At 43.0% G+C, this 19,281-nt stretch overlaps 1 protein-coding gene across 16 annotated transcripts in view; it reads left to right on the top strand.

The window, feature by feature from the left end:
- LPP (LIM domain containing preferred translocation partner in lipoma) overlaps nucleotides 1-19,281 on the top strand; it is a 341,933-nt gene that overhangs the window by 267,996 nt on the left and 54,656 nt on the right. For all 16 annotated transcript variants that reach the window (XM_071812669.1, XM_071812661.1, XM_065844128.2 and 13 more), the window contains one exon: nucleotides 14,983-15,152. In XM_071812669.1, the coding sequence (XP_071668770.1) occupies nucleotides 14,983-15,152 (170 nt within the window). The remainder of the gene's footprint in view (nucleotides 1-14,982; nucleotides 15,153-19,281) is intronic.

The raw sequence follows: 19,281 nt of genomic DNA, 5'->3' as shown, positions 1-19,281 counted from the left end.
GGGTGGGATATTTTTACATAATCCATAATTTATCTGTCTATGTCTGAAAACAGTGTCATCTTCTAAAGATGAGATGGCAAAGCACAGGCTTCAGCATGCCATGCTTGTTTGATTCCATTAGGCCACTGCTGATGGCCACAACTTCCAACCATAACCTCTTATTTTGTGTATACTCAGTTTCCATGCAAGGCAATGAGGAGGGGAGTGCAAAAGGGAGGTTGCTTGTGGTCAGAATTATTTCCGCTGTGTTTTCAAAGGCATAATTCAAAAGGTGAAGAAAGTGGAGCATGTGCGCTGCAGATGTGCACAGCTGGTGCATTGCCATCTCTGTGGCATCCCTGCTTCAGAAGGGCGGCTGAGGAGAGCCAGAAGGGCTCTGTCAGTTATGTGGCCGGCTCCTAGTGAAAGCTTGTCATCTAAACTCTTTCAGCCTCTTTCTGCACTGCTGTCTCGATACTGAGCGAGGAATGGAAACTGCTCTGTTGGCTCACGCTGGGGAGAGACACGCACTTTCAGGTCTGGAGGATGTAGGCAAAAAAAGGTGGAGATAACACACATTTCAGGAGCCTCAGCGGGAGGGTCAGACACAGGTGTCTGGAAAGAGGCCGCCCCCAAGCTTAGGACAGAGGGACATTGCTGCTCTGGGGTTGCAGATCTGTGGCCTGAGCAAGTCCTGGTCATGCCATGTTCATGAGTAAAAGGCTTTGTTAGTGAGACCAGTTGATCTGAGTGTGGCTTGGTCTTTTAAACAAAAACAATACTTCATAGAAAGCCAGTTAGTCATGCCGTCTTGGTGGTTTTTGTGTTATTTCTTTGCTCTGACTATAGCAAGGCATTGGATGAGGAACCATAACTAAGTTGTTTCAGGTCTGCCAGCCTCGCTTTCCTTGTGTTTTGAACACTTGCAAGGTGTTCACACATAGACTTACTGCTTATTGCCCTTTGCACCACAACTTACTTCTCTCAGGAGGAAAGACAGCTGACCTGTGGCCTCGGGTCTCTTGTGAATGACCAAAGTCCTGCGACCACGAATAACAGCTGTTAAGCAGCAAGTAGGATGGTGTGCATCCAGCAAATGTCTGATTACAAGAGCTGTTCTGGCCTCAGAAAACTGCAGCTGTTTGGAAGAACAAGTAACGTTTTATGGGATGTTTTGGAGCATGGTCCAATTGTGACGCGTAGTGGTTCGCATCTCAATAGGTGCATATTGACTAGAAGATGCTCAAATTGGCATCAGCTTGAATAGAGGTCTGGCTGACTAAATATAGCTGAAGCTCTCAGAAGATCAGCTTGTGTGGTGGCTTCATGATTCTGCCCTGAGGACAGGGGATAACAAAACAATATGCAGCGGAAATAACACCATAAAATGAGATATTCGTATTGTTTCCCCTGGGCGAGTGTTTTACTAATTTTGTGTTCCTCTTAGCTAGGAATATCCCATGGTGACTCTTAGTACCTCAGACAAGGCTCATCTGCAGGAAAAGAAGTTCTCAAGTCTTTAATATGTGGTTTCCAAAACACCAGTCTCTTTCGTTCTTGTTGTGGAGAGGTTGCTTTGACTTTCTCATGCAGGAATACTGCAATTCAGACTTCTTCCAGGAGTTCTAATGTTTGGACATGGATCTAATGCTTAACTCAAATGCTTCTGGAGTCATCTGGTCTAGAACATGGGCTGGAGATTTCCCAGGAGCTGCATAATACATGTTATTTCACAGGTCCTCATCTGTGCAGGAGCTGCAACAGGTATGCTTTGGGCAGTGCAAAACAATGAAAGCTATTTCCAGAATATTTGAAGTCTCAAACATTCGCATTGGGTCTCACATTGCTGCAATCCTCTGTTTCAGATGCTCACTGTAGCCTTTCACTGGGACAAAAATCTCCCACATGGTTTCCTATGCTGGGACATGAAAAATAGGTTCCCCGATCTACCCATCACATCTGACTTTGTCAACATAACAAAGTCGCGTCATCTTAGGTGCAAATGGAAACCAACTGACTTAAAGCAGTGTTGGCTTTCTGGGATTGGTCTTATTAATTCAAAAGTACCTGAAATTGACTGTGTTTACATCAGCTAAAATCAGGTCTATCAGGGATAAATTGAAATGAGTGTTTCTACATGTACCTCAAATCTAAATTTGGAGGTCTACTGAATTTCAAATGATTCTGTTATCACAAGTAAACAAGTCCATCAGTTTCTCCCGCTGTCATCCTACAGTGCTTAATGAGGATTAAATATACTTAGTGTCTTGACCGTGAACTCCCATATATGTACAAAGCCAATAGGGAATGTCCTGAAACTCCAGAGCATGATGATTTGCCAACTTTCTTCTTACGGAGGTTGCCGTCACTGCTTCAGGATGTTCAGGAGGGATTTCAACACCAAGTTTTTGCCAAACGCATATGATATCCCCCTTATTATAGCCTTTTCTAATGCCCGCTCAAGGACATTGGACTGGCAGGACTCAAAATGACCTCTGGATATCGGATCGGTCCTTTCCGATTGGTTCAGCCATGTCACGTGGAGGGAAAGCTTTTGGGGTTTCATTTTCCATCGGAGCAAAATTCTCGGGTCAAGAATTCTGTGAATAATTCAGAAGACAGGGATTGGTGCCCTTTGTGTGGAAACCAATTTAGAAAGAACCTTCCATCTTAGAAATGTGATGAGTAATGCTTTGAGCGCGCCTTTGTAGATGTTGATCAACATCAGAGCCTCCTCATGGAGGGATTCAGTTTAAATGTCAGGACAATCTGTATCATGACAAATACGGATCAGAACCCATAATTCCCATGTCTCCTACTGTTAGTCAACAGGTCCTAGAGTCTAAACCACCACCTCAAACAGAGCAGTCTTAGGACCACTGAAAAGCTTGGCTTTATGGTGTGAGGATTTTTAAAAATTATTGGTTTTGTTGTGGTTGTTGTTATTATTATTATTATTTTATTATATTATTATTTTAAGCCTTGCTAATTATGAATCAAAAGCTGTAGGATGTGTGAGAGTGACAGATGCAATTGTGCAGATGGGTTTCCAAATAATTTCTTTAAATAAAATGATGATTTTATAAATACATATATCATATTTTACTCTAATTCCCTCCTAATGGTGGCCAAGCAAAAAAAATTCTGTCTCCTTTTCCATCAAGCTCTGAGAATGTGACAATCAGGTGACAATAATGATCTATGGATACTTGATATCATACTGCTCCATCATGGGTTACAGAAACGCAGCATGTGCCACAGGGAGATCATCTTTAAAATAGTTTAAGGAGTTATCAGTATTACTTTCCATCTACCTCAGCCAGTAAAAGGCAGATCCCATGACCCAAAGGATGAGCAGAATTGTAATAATTGCATAATTACATTAGTATAATTAATATGGCGTCACCAGCGTCAAATGTTATTTTAAAAGGACTTTTGCTGTCAATACTAATCTCACATTTTAAGGTTATGGTGTGTCTGGTCATCCTGAGTAGAAACGAATGTTGCGCGTCCCTTCCAGAATGAGAGTGCCTCTCCATCCCAGATTGTAAAGCTCCTGTTACTTGTCCAAGAGAGTAAACAAGTATTGGACCTTGCACCTGGCTGGAAAAGTCCCAGATTTTTGGGGTGAAGAAGGAAACCTCTGTCCAGTAGGTTGCTTTAATGAGAAAAAACAGAATTAGTTGATTCCAGCTGCTGAAAAATTTGGAGTGATGGAATTCAGTGCGAGGGACGGCGGATGGTTGGCGTACAGGTGAGGTGGTTTCCAGCGCCTGATGGATGTGATTTATGGCAGGGCTGCTGTCGACACACAGCGCATGTTTCAAAACAGCAAGGAAGCTTTGGGCTGGTACCGGATTGTGAAAGCCAGGATTTTCAAAAGACCTTAAATAAATGAGGTGCTGGTTGAAATTTGGTGGGACATCTTCTAATGCTGTCGGACACCTTTGAAAACCCCAGGCCTCAGACTGTTGGGGATGTGAGAGCTGCCATTTGTTCAGGACTCTACTCTTTGTGGAATCCAGCCTTTCTCCACCTTTTCTTTTTTTTTCCTTTTTTTTCACTTTTGGCAGGGGGAAGGCGGGTTCCCTCCCTGCTTCTTGTTTTTTTGTCAGATGTTTTTCCCCAGGTGGGCATGCAGGAGGCAATGCCAGGTTGGTAGGCCAGAGTCATTGGCACAGGAAGCAGCTCTGACTCAAAACTTCGCCATTATTCAGGCGTTTTTGCCTTCTCCACTGAACAGAGTCTTTGGTAAAAATCACTTCATGCCACCACCCTCCCAGCGATGCAGCGAGGCAGAGACAAGCTGCCGAATACCAGCTGGAGCACAGCCAGGCTATGGAAGAGTGAATTGAGTCATTCATGCCCAACAGCGGATGTGTTTTTTGGCTGGTCTTGAGTCTGGTGAACATACTGGTGGCGCCTGTCTTGGTCTTATGAAATGGCTTGGCTGGTCTAGGGGACAGAAGTGGTTTCAAGTGCCCTTGCGCAACATGGAAGCAGTCATAAGTGAGAGTCTTTGGGAAGGGGGTCATGGTTTGTTCTGTGTTGGTTCAGCACCTAACACCCCAGGCCCTCGACCTACGACCTATCACTTAGGCTCCTTGGGACTACTTTTGTGCGGAAAGTGGCAAACCTAACTGTAGTCCTTTGGGAATGGAATAAAAGACAAATTACGTTTTTGACCCAGACACAAAGGCTGCTATCTATATTAGTGTGAGTCTCAGCTGGTCCCTTCTGACTGCACCCTCTTAAGAAAGCAAGTGCTAATGAGAATTTGGTTTACATGTAAGGCATGCTTAAGGCTCTGAGCAGCAGTACAAGCCTGTGGGCAGCCGGTCACTGGTCCTCCCCACCTGGAGAAGTGGGTGGGAGAAGATGCATGAACCGTTGCGTAACGAACTCTGAGCATCTCAAGACCAGCCTGTCTGGCCTCTAGATCTGCTCTGTTTTGCAGCCGCTGCTTACATACAGGGTTGGGTGCAGCAGTCCCTGAAACTACCCTCCACTGCTCTACCAGCACGTCTAATCTCCTGAGTCAGTGGGCGAGCAGGCTGGGACAGCACGCTCGGAGAGACACCTGCAAGGTGGCCAGACAGGCTGGGGGGAGCCTCCCCCATGTAGCCGCTGGCTGGGGCTTCCGCCACTGGCCCTCCCAGTAATTGCAGGGTATTTTTTTGTGACTTTCCAAAGAGGATCCTGAAATCTGGTGTTGCCCAGGAAATCTCCCTTGCCCATTGCTGCTGATGAGGGTGGGAGGAAGAGTGATTTCTGCCTCCTGTCCTGCTTTTCTTTCCATGCAGGACATTCAGACAAGCATGGTTGCTCACCTTGTGTGCTGTGATATATTTGGTACTTCCACTGTACAGGCTTTATCATGGAATGTGGCTTTGCAAGTCTAAGTGCGAAGGGACTTGGCTCAGTGGTTGTTGCTGTGGGGACCACCAGAACTGCCAAAATTTATCTGATCCACAGCTCTGCCAGCAACAGCTTCCCTTGCTAATGTCTTTCCCAGGATGGACAAAACCCCACAATATCAGCTTTGGTAGAAGTTGCCCAAAGACAGGCTTCCTGCCTGCCCCTCTAGGACTTGACTGATGCCCTCACCTTTACCCCATCACCGAGGTTTTAGTGAAAAGCTGCTGAGGTTGTTCCCTGGGTGCCCTGTGATGCTAAGGTCTCACTGAAAAATGTGTTAGTGATGTGTTCCAAGAGGAAAGTCATCTTAGTTTTAAAAACTCTCATTTTCCTATGAAAGTAAAATAAGAGTTTTCTCAGCTTTTGTAAGCATGGGAAAGCCCCACTTTCTCACAGCCTTTACAAATTTCACCCCGTTTTTATTTTGGAAAAAAAGGATATTTTTAATGTCTCTTGCTTTTTAAACTTTCTATATTTGATCGGTTTCCCCTGAAGGAGAGGAGCGATGGCACAAGAAGGTGGGGGGACTTTTGTGAAAGTAGGAATTTTTTTTAAACTATCTTTTCTTTTTAACCAAATGAAATTATTGCATTCCTTATTTAGTGAAGCATTTATTGGCTGGGTTTTTTGATGCAAATCTGTGCTTTGAAAGTCTCACCTCCGAACATAAAAATCTTTTTAATTGAAAAATAATAATTATGAAATGTTACTTCCATGCAGCTCTATACTTGCAACTTAAAATTATTGTTTCTTTATCATATCCCTGCCTAGCCTTAAGCCTGGGCTGGGAGTGATGATGAAGAGAAGCAGGTAGTAAGGAGTGGGATGTGGCAGCTTGTTTGGGTGCTGGGGAGCAAGGGGCTTTGGGGGGAATTGCTGCTGCGTGCAGGGACAACGTCCCATTCCCCGGCTGGGAGCGCCTGGCAAAGCCACCAAACTCGCTCCTGTGTTTGTTTCCCGAGCTGGGAATCTTCAGTGGATACACAACTGTAGTCTCTGTCATCTGGCGACTTTCATCACTGTTAAGGGAAACATGTATAAAGGAAATACAGTACATTTACTCTCTCCTTTGCATTTCCTTGGTTGATCAGCAAAAGGAGGAATGTTTCCTCTCTTGTGCTCTTTTTTTACACCCCTTTTCTTTTGTCTCCAGATGTTAGTGAGGCTCGATTTCAACCCATTTGCACATGGTAAAACATGTGCCAAAAAGTTGACACAATGTAACAGAAAAAAAAAAACTAACAAAAAAGAAGGCAGAGCATACTGAGGAAAAAAAAAAAGAATAGCTGGGACCTTCAATATTGTAGAACATCACTGACCCCCACTGGGCTGGGACACTCACTGCACATCACCCAAGTTGGGGACTGGTACCTCGTCGACGTGTTGGGCACACGGTCAGAACATTTGTGACAATGCAAGGTGTCTTGCTTGAGGAGAGACTGGGGACAACTTTGCTTTGGGTCCCATACAGCTGGTGTAGACCAAACCAAGCCTATATGTGTTCTTTATGTCCATTGTGAGTGGAGTAAAAAGGCTTTGGCTTCGATTACTGCAAGGGACATCATGGTTGGGTGGAAAGAAAGGCTCGCTGGTGATAAGGTTAAGTACTCACTAAAATTTTTTGCCCAAGTCGTAGTGAAATCTCTGTTGCTGAAGGTTCTTAGGAACAGGTTAGACAAGTAACTGTCAAGAATGTTGTAGAGACAGTTGATCTTGCCTTTGAGGCAGTATGGTAGTTTCCAAGACCTCTCAAGATCCTGTTCAACTTGAACTTCGGTAGCTTTGTAGGAAAGTCAGGAGTGCTGCTCTCCAAACCTTTGTTTTGTGACAGTGATACATGGTGTTGCAAAAATTTAGGAAGGTAGCTCTAATGTGTTGGTAAAATCCATCATAATCTGCTTGATATCAGAAACAAGCTAAATTGTCTCTTGTGTCCCAGGGAGTTGAGGAGAGGGTGGTGTAGGTGTGTAAGGGACAGGGACGATCACCACGTGGATGCTGAAGGAAACACAGACATTTCTTCCTCTCTTATTAAGCAGAGGACAGTAGCAGAGGCACAGAACTCTTTATTCTCAGTTGCTACATGGCTTGACAGGGATGCCGAAGAGCGGCGGCATGGCCTGCACTGGGAGCACCTTCCTTCTGCCAGGGAGCAGATTCCAGCAGGACTGGTGCTGGGAACTCCCTCTGAAATAGGGGAGATTCTGTGCTGCAAACCTGTGTCACCATTAAGGCTTTTCATTGATGATCTCATGGTTAAAAAGACTAGATTGGGATTGGGAAGATGCAGTTTCAGTTCCTGGCTCTGTCACAAACTCCTGGTGTGACCCTGGGAAAGCTTTTTAACCTGTGGGTCTCAAGTTCTGCACCTGCATGTTGGGTGTCCTAACAGTTCTCTGGGGTGTTGGAAAGACTCACCAGAAGGACTAGTGACTGGCTGGGATAGTAACCTTGTGTTGAGCAGCATGGAGAAGTGTTTGAAAGGGTGCAGTAAAGCGTTAGCAACGTGAGCCTGCACCATTGCAGTGCATCTGCTGTGTGGAGTGGAATGGGACCTCCAGGATGTACTGAGGATGTCTCAGGTTTGCGGCCAAGGAAGATGAGAATGTGAAGTTGTGTCGTGGTTGAAGGAGAGGGATAAAAACAACCTAAAAGTTGTTGCAGCTACTGCTGGACACGCACAGTACAAATGACAAGGAGGTCACTGCAGGGACCTGTACATCTGGAGTACAAGTGCAACGTGGTTAAAGCAGAATAACCAGGACACAGTAATTAAATCATGGCCTTGGATTTTATTTATGAAGTGTTACAGGCACACCTTGCAGCATGAAGCTCTGTGAAAGATTGTGTTTTCTGATGTCTGGTGAGGAGAGGGAGTTAAGATTGATCTGTCTCATGTCCAAAGGCTGTGTAAGACAACGGATGCACACAGCCTGCTGCTGTCAAATGGTGAAACTTCAAGCTTGGATCCTAGCACAATAAACCATTGCCAAGGGCTTCCCATGCAGTGAGAAGTCTGAGTTCAGAAGCAAAAAAAAGAGTAGGTAAGGAAGGCAAAGATAAAATGAGAAAAATACCGTCATTTCCTACAGAATGCACAAACTACCTTTGGGTTTCCCTTCACGCTATTATTGCAGTGCCCTGAGTGCTGAAGTGTTAGAATAACTCAGACGAATACGATCAATGCATCTTTCCCTAACATAATCACAGTTGGATGCCATGTTCCACAGGAGGGGAATGAATCCTCTCTTGTAGATCAGACGTTCCTTTTTTATTCTCTTTGGACAAATCAAGGAACCCAGGATCTGTTTGGTGCTTATGAGATCACTACCGTTGCATTAAACTTGATTAAGATGTACTGGCAGTTAAGGTCTGCTGTTACAGTGCTATCCTAATGGATTAACTTCCGCTCCTGTATCCCTTTAAAATGGAATAATTGTGCCTGTCTGACATAGATGCCCTGAGGAATCCCATGTGTTTGGGAAATGCTTGAAAACCCTTGGATAAAAGTCACCAGGAAAGAGGAGGGAGAGAGAGGAAAATCTTGGTACGTTGTTGACTTATGGTCAATGTTGTCCTCGAAATGCTGTTTTGTCATCAATATTTCTTCATTAGGAATAATGATTTTTCCACATTTACTGCCAGCTGATTCAAAGCCATCCAAAAGCAGAATGTGTCATGAATCTCTAAAATGCATTTGCTGGCGAGCTCTAAACAGAGATGATTAGAAAAATAATGCAACGGAAATACTGGGTGTCTCGAGGCTGCCAGGGGAACTTTTAGTGAGATATTTTGTTCAATGTATTTACATATTTTAAAAAATGTCCTTAGTACACTTTTGTAAAGGCAGTATGGTGTATTTCTTTAGTTCTTTCTTGCATAGTGTATCAGGGCTGCAGTGAGAACAGGGGAATACACTTAGCTGATCAAGGGAAATTGTGTAATTGATAGGCACTGAGGATGTGACCTTGTGGTATATTCCCACAGTACAGTTAAGTGGGAAACAGTTTTTTCCATCATGCAGAAGTTTTTGAGATATCAACGTTTTTTCCCCACATTTCAGCAAATGCAGAACCTTCCTACTTTGATGCTTTTATCAGAAAATTATCCCCTATCTCTTCTCTATGTAGAACGCCTGCTTTGAATTCATGAATTTAAACCTTTTGTAGGGAGGTTTGCGCATTTTCTCTCTGCTTTCTTTACTCTTAGTATCTAGTTATTGCCTGAATTGTCTGTGTTAGGCACTGTACATCACATAGCAAGAGGCGGTCGGTGCCCTCGATGGCTTGGTGTCTAAGCAGGTATGACAGACAAATAACGCTGTAGAGCAAAAAAGGCTGATGCAGTCCCTGGATGTACAAACAGGAGCATCTCAAGTTAGCTGGTTGGAGTTACATTACTTCTGTATTTGGCCCCAGTGCCTTCAGAATATTGTGCCATAAGCATTAGTATGACGTGTACCTATTCCATCATCTGTCTTCAGTGGTGGATGTTTTTCTAATTGGCTCACATTCTTAATCTGACATTTAAAAGTGACTCATGTCCCAGATAAGGTTGGACACCCTGTATCTAATTCCTCATCTCCAGATCATGCCCAGACTCTGGCCAAATCTTAAGAATCTTGCTGAGTAACAGCTCAGATTATGGCCTTTTCTATTCATCTTCACAGATAAAACCTGCATCCAAGCTCCAGTGACCTTGAATCTCTTTTCTAAAAATGCAATTTATTCCTGTTCATGCTCAACTAGAATGCAGCTGCAGAAATCACTCTCTAGCTTATCACTTAGGCCAGATCATTCTTGCATCTTAATCTCTCCTCTGGTTTTATTTCTGCATCATATCAAACAGAAGCTTTTTGTCTTTACGTGCATGGCCTGTAATGACCTATTCCCACCCTTTTTTCCTCTCTTATTCTCCAGTGACATATCAACTCATCCTTCCTGTCTGCAGGTGTCTACGTTCAATCTTCAAGCACTTACATTCCCTTTTGTTCTCTCTTTGTCCTTTCCTTGGAAGCATCCCATTAAACTTCCCTTCAGACTCCCTCTGGATCCTCTTTCAAATTCTTCCTTAACCTTTTCCTTTTCTGGGCTGTCTACAGACTCCTTGTCAACAGCGAAACATTTAGAGTGCTGAGACCACAGTTTTCCTTGCTGAGCGGTTTTGTCTGATTGCTTCTTTGTATTTCCTAACTATACCCAGTTGTTATTGCTTGTATTAGATTGTAAGCTCCTGCAGTCAAGCCCTTCTTTGAATTCTGTGTTCGTCTAATACCCAGCACAACAGGGCTGGTCCACAATCTAAGCGGCCAGAATCTGTGGCGGTATAAGCAAAAAACATGTAATAGTAGTAATAAAACAACAAGAAGTTAGAACGTGATATCATGTGCAATATGAGCTTCTCTCCTCCCTTCCCCCTCTTCCTTCAGATTTGCAATATTTCAAATTTTTTGTACAAAAGAAGACAGTAAGTGAGGAGGTTTCAGGATACAGTATAGTAGCTGATGTCTCCTTTCAGCTGCTGAAGTGTTTCCCCGTGATCAGCTCAGTAATGATGGCATTTCCAGCAGTTTCAGCGGGGAAGCCTCTGTGGGCACCTCTGTATTTCCCCCCAAGGTTAAGACCAACACGTGGCAGCCAGGCTAGGCTGAAGGAAGGTCACGGCCAAGGTTATGAACCTCTTTCATGCAAAAATAGAGGACTCTAGTCTCTGAGGCTTCGCACCAACGTATCACCTTCTAGTTTTGCTGAAATTATTTTGAAAAAGGACCTAAAAAGGGCTGAAGGGGCAAAACACAATGTTGAAATGACATAGTTTCATCTTTGTGCAGTTTAGTACTAATTTCGTCCTTTGTCTTTAAGCTGCCTTTTAAGTGCTGTTTGTCTCTGTGGGAAGCAAATGGGTCACGTTGTTCTATGTTTCTACTGTAATACGCTGCCTGCTATTTTTCTCTTAGATTATTTGTGTAATCTTTTTTGTGCAATCTGTTTGTTCTTGAGTCTTGCAAGCTTTGCCTTTGCTACTTCTTTCCCAATAAGCAGTGCAACTTGTTCTGTGTTCACTCATGGGTATTCTGCACACAACGGACTGGGTTACTTCAACCAGTGTGAAAATATTAAAATGGGGAACATGTGTGGGCACTTAATTGTGGTGAGCCCAACCACAAATACCTTCGCTGTTGGTAATTGGCACACAGGAAAAGCAGACCTTTGTTTTGTTTCTATCAGACATAATGATAGATACGTTGTTTTTAGTGGGGTTTTTCTGGTTTTCTAAGGAAATGAGGCTTGTGCAATCACACCTCTTGTGTGCCTGTGCCTGTCTGCTAGTCAGTTCCTCCCTCACCAGCAAGGCTTGAAACTAACAGCCATTTTCAACCAAATTTGAATGAGGTGCGGGAGTTGGGTGACCAACTTTTACAGAAGTCTTTTGAGTTCCCAGATGTCTCCGAGGTCTGCAGAAGGTGCAGCTTCCAATGGCCACATGACTGCAAGCCAGATCAGTTGTGTATTTGCCCACATGCCTTTACATGGATTCAGCCACCTAACTGTAAGCTCCCAAATTTGAATATTTTGGCTTACTTGCTTTTTACCCTTCAGGCAAGTGAGTCAGTTGGGGGTGTTGCTAGGCACAGAGCTTGTGTTTTGATTCTCACTGGAGTGGCCACGTCTCATGAAAAACATGGTTTGCTCCAGGCCACAGTGTTACAATTTGCATATAAACTTATGAAAAAGGAAGCTTTCTTTAAGCTTTCCCGTGCGAGAGTTTATGGGAGAATTTCTGTGTACATAATATTAATAGCAGAAGCTGGACTTCTCATAAATGTTAGATGGGTTAAGTCTGTCACTGCCTGAATGGGAATCTGCTGTGGAAAAACCCAGAAAGAGGAAGGAAAGCCTAAGGAAATACCACCTTCAAGGCGAGAAGTTGGCCAAGACTTGTGTTGTGCTGCTCTTTGGTTTGTACCTGGCCACCAGCAGTGTAGCTGGGGATCGCCTTGGAGCTGTGCAGGAATGTAGCCTCAGGGCACCTTTGGGAGGCAGAGAAGATGTCTTTATGCCCTCTGCTAGAAGAGAGGACAGAGGAACAAAGGCACCAAGTGATTTGCCAGAGATTACTTGTATTTGAGTGAAGAAACAGGCCCAAATCTCCTGACACAAGAAGTGTAGGTGGAAATACAGTCTACATATAGACAGCTTCTCCAGCAAATAGAGAGATGCCTTAGTCAAAGAGGAAGATCAATGTATACGAAGTATACAAGAGCTGGCTAAATTATGAATGTGAGAAGAGAAGGAAGGGAAGAAAAGATTCCCACATTTTCTACTCAGATGTTAACAAAGAAAGCTGAGAAGTGTTTGCATAGACACTACATTATTCCGTGTCCAAATGTCTCATAAAAATAATACTGGATGATCACAGAATGGCACACCAGGGAAAATAAATTCTTCAGCGGAATATTCCCTCTGGAAAAACACTGTGTAAAGTAATACACTAATGGCTTTCAATTTCATGTTTTATATATACAGATATTAACTGCTCCCCAGACGTCTCTTCATATTACAGCCCAGCTACACGAGCAGTTTGGAGAAGGCCCTGGAGCACGCTCGGTCTTGTCCGCACATGGACTGAGCGGTGCTCTCCTGCTGTACGTGTTGTATAAATTCCTGTGGTATATACAGTAGGTTTCTTCTGCCTTCTTCCCTCGTCCCTTGGACTAGATGATCTTTCGAGGTCCCTTCCAATCCCTAACATTCTGTGATTCCCAGAGCAGTATTGCTCTTGTGGTTCTCTCCAGTGGGATTGTTTTTTCTTCCTAGTCCTCATGTTCTTTTTCCATTCTTCCCCCATGCTCTGTAGCCTCACCACCATGCTGGGAACCCTGCATTCCTTCTCCGCTCGTAAAAAAAGAGTCCTCACAAGAAGCGTTACAGTGAAGTGATTAAAGTACAACACTGTCAATCAAAATGCTAATAACAGATGCTAAAGAAAGTTAAGTTTACAAACAACATTATTCCTTTTGGGGAGGTTTTCAGGTTTGCCTGGATTTATCTGGTGACTTGTCTCTCCACATTGCTCAGACTGGGAGCTGTTTGAGTCAGGAACTGTCTGTCCTGTGTAATACCAACTACGGTTATGCCATTCTAGCAAATCAAAATGATCTGGGTTCTTTTCCAGGCTTTCCTAATATATCTCAAATGTGTATATATATCATTCTGCTGCATCCTGAGGGATCCAGAAGTATCTTTGCTGCCTGGATGTAGGCTATTGGAGTCTGGGAAAGGCGGGGAAGAAGTCATAAGTGCAGTGAGATCAATGGTGCGTTGCACAAGGACAGCAGCCCTGCTGTTGGGATGAAGAGATGTCTCCAAGTCCTTTTAGGAAATTCTGCAGTATTTGGTTGAAAAGGCCAATAAATACAGACCATGGTATGGTAGAACATTGCATTTTTGCTGCATTATGTAATTATTATTAGGGACATGGTATTACTATATGCATTTATGAGTAATTCTGTTTTGAACTCACCTCGCAAAGGTATGTCTTCCACCCACCCACTTCACCATCTCTGCACCACAATCCTCCCTAGGAAAATGTCTTTCCCATGATCTAAGAAAACTGCTTTCTCTGAAATCCTGCCTTCACTTTAAACCTGTCTGCCACATAACATTTCCAACAAGAATCTGAACAAGGCAGCAAGTCTTTTGTACTTGTGTGTGCGGATTTTTTGTGTTATGCATTTGTATGCGACATTAGGGACCTTTTTCAGAAACAGAGCTCTTAGGGCTTGTCTTTACTTATAGTCTACTAGCACCTTCTGATACACCTTTCTTGAAGGTTAGTAAGAGTGAAGCATCCAGACATCAGTTTCTTGAGGAATACTTTCTGTACTTTAAATAGACACAATATCTTAATCCATATTAATCTTCAAACAGAAAAAAGTCATTTTTTTAACGAAAGAGATTATATTGCACTCTTTGTAATAACTCAGTCTTTAGCTACTACATTTTATTTAAAATATCAACTAGCTCAGCATCAGCACCCTGGCAACAGTGCCAGGACTGATACTGCTCTACTGGCAAAACCATAGGAAGTGAAATCCTTTGGCCAGTAAAACTGGCTCCATTGAGGGAATTGGTTAAGCTGTACAAGTGAAAACAACTCTTTAAACAGTAACAATTGTGCTACCACTAGGCAGCTTTACGAGGCATCCTACCACAAAATCCTTTCGTTTGGAGGCAAAGCTTAAAGCACAGGTTTATCCCATTTAATTGAGGAGGTGAGGGTGACTATATAGGTGGGTTAGGTGATGGTAGAATGATTTGCATCTGGGGTCCAGACACCTGGTGATTACTGGCCAGCAGAAGCAGCAGTAGAACTGATATCAGCATGGTCTTGGGAGCCAGTTTTAAGCCTCTAGGTCTTTTCATATGGGCTGCTGTAAGAGTGCCTTCCAGTGGCACAATCTGTTTTCTTGATGGAGCTGCCATGTCCCCCTTATCCCACGTGCGACACAGGTGGTGGGATGACCTTCTCTGCAGCTGGGACCGGGAGCTTGCTTTGACTGACGTCCCTTCCCTTTGGTGACAGGCCGCTGTGCCCGCTGTGGGGAGAACGTTGTTGGGGAAGGCACTGGCTGCACGGCCATGGACCAGGTCTTCCACGTGGAGTGCTTCACCTGCATGATGTGCAACAACAAGCTGAGGGGACAGCCTTTCTACGCAGTGGAGAAGAAAGCCTACTGTGAACCCTGCTATATTGTAAGTACCTGTTCTTGTTTGCACCCTGCTTTAAATACACAGACATTAGAAACATTGATTTTGGTTTTTTCATTGCTATACGGTTGGCATACAGCTAAAACCTGATAATCCTGTGGCAGCACTATGGGCACCAGTTTTTTCCATGGTCTTCAGAAGAACTCTGATCTCTTCAGCTTTCTGGGTTAATTTTGTGTTCTGATCTAACCTTTCTGCAAAATGAAGTGACCAAAGCAGGGGAAAGAAGTGCTGTTTGTGATTATTTCAGCTCTGTAAGGAACAGACTAGGCAGCGATTTTTTTTATATATATATATATATTTTTTTTCTGAAGCAATAGCATTGCTTTCTAAACTCTTCTGTGCCAAGAAACCCAATACCAAAATGCTTACGGACTGTCGTGCCCACCAAGATTAATGAGGTGGGATGCAAGATAGCACTAGAATGTCTGAAAGAAAGACCTTTACTTGATAGAAGTCCTTCTACTGAACTAAGGGTCTTAGCATTGAATATCTTTTGAAGCTTACCTTACCCTAAAACTTCACTTTATGCCTCCAACAAGCTCTTAAAGCAAGCAATTAACAGTTGCTCCAAGGAGCTGCACCTTTTAAGAGGCTCCCATTAGAGTTGGAACCAGTTGCAAATTAAAGAAACATCATATGACATGCCTGAGGCCTTACCTTGGTGTGACCTTAGCATACAGTATATTGGGATGATCTGTGTAACTTAGAATAAGAAAAGCACCGAAGTGTTTCTTAAAGCATTGATAGGTCTTTCTCTAAACCAGAGTTCTTTTTATAAACAGTGGACCTGAGTTGCTTCCAGAATTGGATTTGCATTTCTGAAAGTAAAAATTATTTTCTTGACACTTCTGGCATTCCAATAATAATTTAAGCTGCAATATGTATTTCTGAAAATGCCACCAATATCCCATTGTTCCTTCTGTTTCTGCAGAGCCTTTGCAGCGAGATTATTGCAGAAACATTGAACATAAAAGAGAGGATTCTGCCTTTCTTACAAGGCAGTGATATATCAGCCTTGTTAATTGGCTTTTTAAAACTAAATGATCTTTTGATGAAATATGTATCTTTTAAAAAATTACCATTTTTGTTTTCACTAAAATGATTGCACCATAAAAAATTTAAGGTTAATTTAATGGGCATGCTTGACCATGTGCAAAACACTGCACATTTTAGGAAGGTGCATTTCTAATATGACTGGAGCAACTTTATGTAACTGGAATTAAACATTTCACTGACTTCGGGATGGAACTGGCTTCATCTGCTTGCAGACTGATACTTTCTTTTCCTCTTTTTTAAATCAAGCACGCATTCTTCACCACTCATCTGCTTTAGTTTGGGAAAACATCTGCATTAGCCACTGTAGTAATGGTTTAAGATTATTTAATCCCATTCCTTATACACTTCATTAGCCTGAGTGAATTGTTGGCAAGGGTTCAGTAAACTTCCTACATTGGGAGATAAAAGGATAAAAAAGGAAAGGGAGAAGGATTCTGTTCTTCATTTTCTTTCAAATTTATCTTCTATCTGTTTAAGGGATAAAGGAACAATAATTGCCTGGTTGCATCTGTGTTTGTACATTCTGTGATATGGCTTTGCAGCTCCGAGTACAGAGGAAAGAGTAAATGTTTAATAGCTTTCTTTTATATAACCAGAAGGGGCCTTTAAATGTTTATCCATGCAGTTCACAAAAACCTGGTTATGGACTTAACCCAAAACACGTCCAGATCCATCTGCTGCTGCACATGCAGGGGGAAGGATGGCAATGCTGATGGGGCTACGTACGTGTAGCTGGACAGCTGGTGCTACGAGGGGGAAATAGAGAGCAGGAATCTGGCAGTATGGTGCAGAAAAGAAAAGAAAAGCAGCACACATGAAACTCTTAAATGTGGAAGAAACAACTGGTGGGAGCCTAAGTCTTAAGACCCTTCGTAAAGCTGAGGGCTCTGCTGTGCCAAAAGCCAAATCTTCAGAGGATCTAGGCACCTTCCACGCTATCGGCTTTAGGCCTGAGGAACTCGTGTCATAGACCATATGCCTCATAGATTTTTTTATTTTTATTTTCAATGAAGGGAGGTCTGCATTGGCTTTGCTGGGGCCTGAGCTAGGTTTGCAAGTTGTTCTTTCAAATGGTTTGAGGGCTCTTAAATTGCTGAGACACAATATTGAATGCTTTTGCCTTTAGATGTGTGATGTGGTCATACTGAAGTCAATGAAAGTGAATGACCTGCTTATAAGTCTAGCCTGTACTTAAGGATTTAGCTGAATTGTGGCCTCTGATTATGTCTTTAAATTTATTTGGAGCTTCCCTAAGTCCCGTTATCAGAAAGTAACTTGGACACTGGGAGCCCTAGTTCTGTAGGAAGGCAATGGGATGTGAGAACCCAGGCTTGGATTCCTGTGGACCTGAGTTCCTATGAAAGGTGGACCCTGTGTGACCAGCCCAAGACTGCACAGCTAAACCCTGGCTGTGGCCAGCTGAGAAAACAGGATTCTCAGCTGGTATAAATCTGAGTAATTCAATGAAGCTTGTTTACTGGTCTGCCTAATTCATGCTGATTTCTAGCACACATCCCCATTTCCCCAGGTCCAAAACTCTTGAACTATTATGCAAGCCATTAGGCCAGGCTCCTTCATTTACATGAAGAAAATTAACTATAATATTTGCCTAGTCGTGATACATAAATTCATGAGTTCTTTGATTTTATTTCTTTAATAATTCCCTTGTCAGACTTATGGCCTTACATGCATAAAAACAGTGCACGAAAGTAAAAATACATGTTTTTCAACAGTTAGAATTGGCTAATCTTCTCAGTTTACTATACGAGTCTTCTTAGTCGTGGTGGAGTGAAGCCGTAATTAGGATTACTGTGAAGAGCTGTATTTCATTACTGGTTAGTCAATACCAAGCCTAAATAGCCTGCAGAAGGATTGTGTTTTGGTTTTGTTTCTGGGTTTATTTATCAGTGACCCAGTTAAAACTAAATTCCCCAAAAGTCTGAATTAACATCTGAGATCAAGTACCTGTTTAGTGCCAGAGTTAATTGTTTCACGTGAAACCCCTCCCACCCAAAAACCAGTCACTACCATTTCCTGTTACATCTTACGAACACAGTGAGTTCTGTTGCCAGTGCGTTCGCTGGTTTTGCTCTGCATCCAAGGATTCTTTCATTATTGATGTTATTTCTGAAAGAGTACCAGTCTTCTCCATTAAGACACTTCTGCTGAACTAAAAGCAATTGTAAAAAATAAAGTGTTAATAGGAGCCAGATGTCTCCTAGTCATTACAACAGTCAAGTAACATCTGAAATATCATGACAGGGTTTCCAGTGTAACCCGTGTACTGCTGTAGACATGATGAATGCTATGTCTGCAGTATGTTATCAGTATACTTCTCCCCTCCCTTACAGGACAAATTACAGAAAAAAAAAAAACACATTTGGTTTGCTTCCTGCAAGTAGTTCAAGAGATTTTTGCACTGGACTTGGTGCAGAAAGAAGGTTAAGAGTAATATCAGTGAAACCGTTGTTATAAAAGATTGAAGAGCAAGATGTTAGAGCAGTGCCAGCTGTCTGCTTTCCAGATACTGTATTATCATAAGGACTGAACACAAGGTTAACCAGACACACCGGTCTGGCAAGAGTGCTGCTGCTGTTTTGTGAATGGGATGTTCTTTGATGTCCTGATGACTTCCTCCAGGACGTGGAAACTTTCCTCCATTCTTTATCCCCTTTCCTGGCAGTTGGAGATAAACTCTGTGAGGCTTAGGGCTGGAAGATGCTGAGCACCTGCAGTTAGTGCAGAAAGCAGCAAGATATTGCAGATGGTCCTGGCCTCCAAGGAGCATCCTTCTGTTGTGTCCAAGTGAATGTGACCCACCACTGGGCCCTGAGGGTAGGACCGTGGTGTGGTAAGGAAGGGGACAAGAAAGCAGAAATAACTAACCAAGCAAAGCAGAAATAGCCAGGATTAGATGAAAGAGAGTTGGGAGAAGTGGTGGGCTAGAAATAATCTATTGGAGGAGAAGAAAGAAGTTGTCTCATGTCTGTCTAGCTAGAGCGGGGGGGAAGATGTTGGGAATGCGCTGCAGTGCCATATGGAGACCCAGGGCATC

Source organism: Patagioenas fasciata, chromosome 9 (genome assembly GCF_037038585.1).
Source record: "Patagioenas fasciata isolate bPatFas1 chromosome 9, bPatFas1.hap1, whole genome shotgun sequence".
NCBI classification, from domain to species: domain Eukaryota; kingdom Metazoa; phylum Chordata; class Aves; order Columbiformes; family Columbidae; genus Patagioenas; species Patagioenas fasciata.
This window is presented reverse-complemented; position numbering and strand designations above follow the sequence as displayed.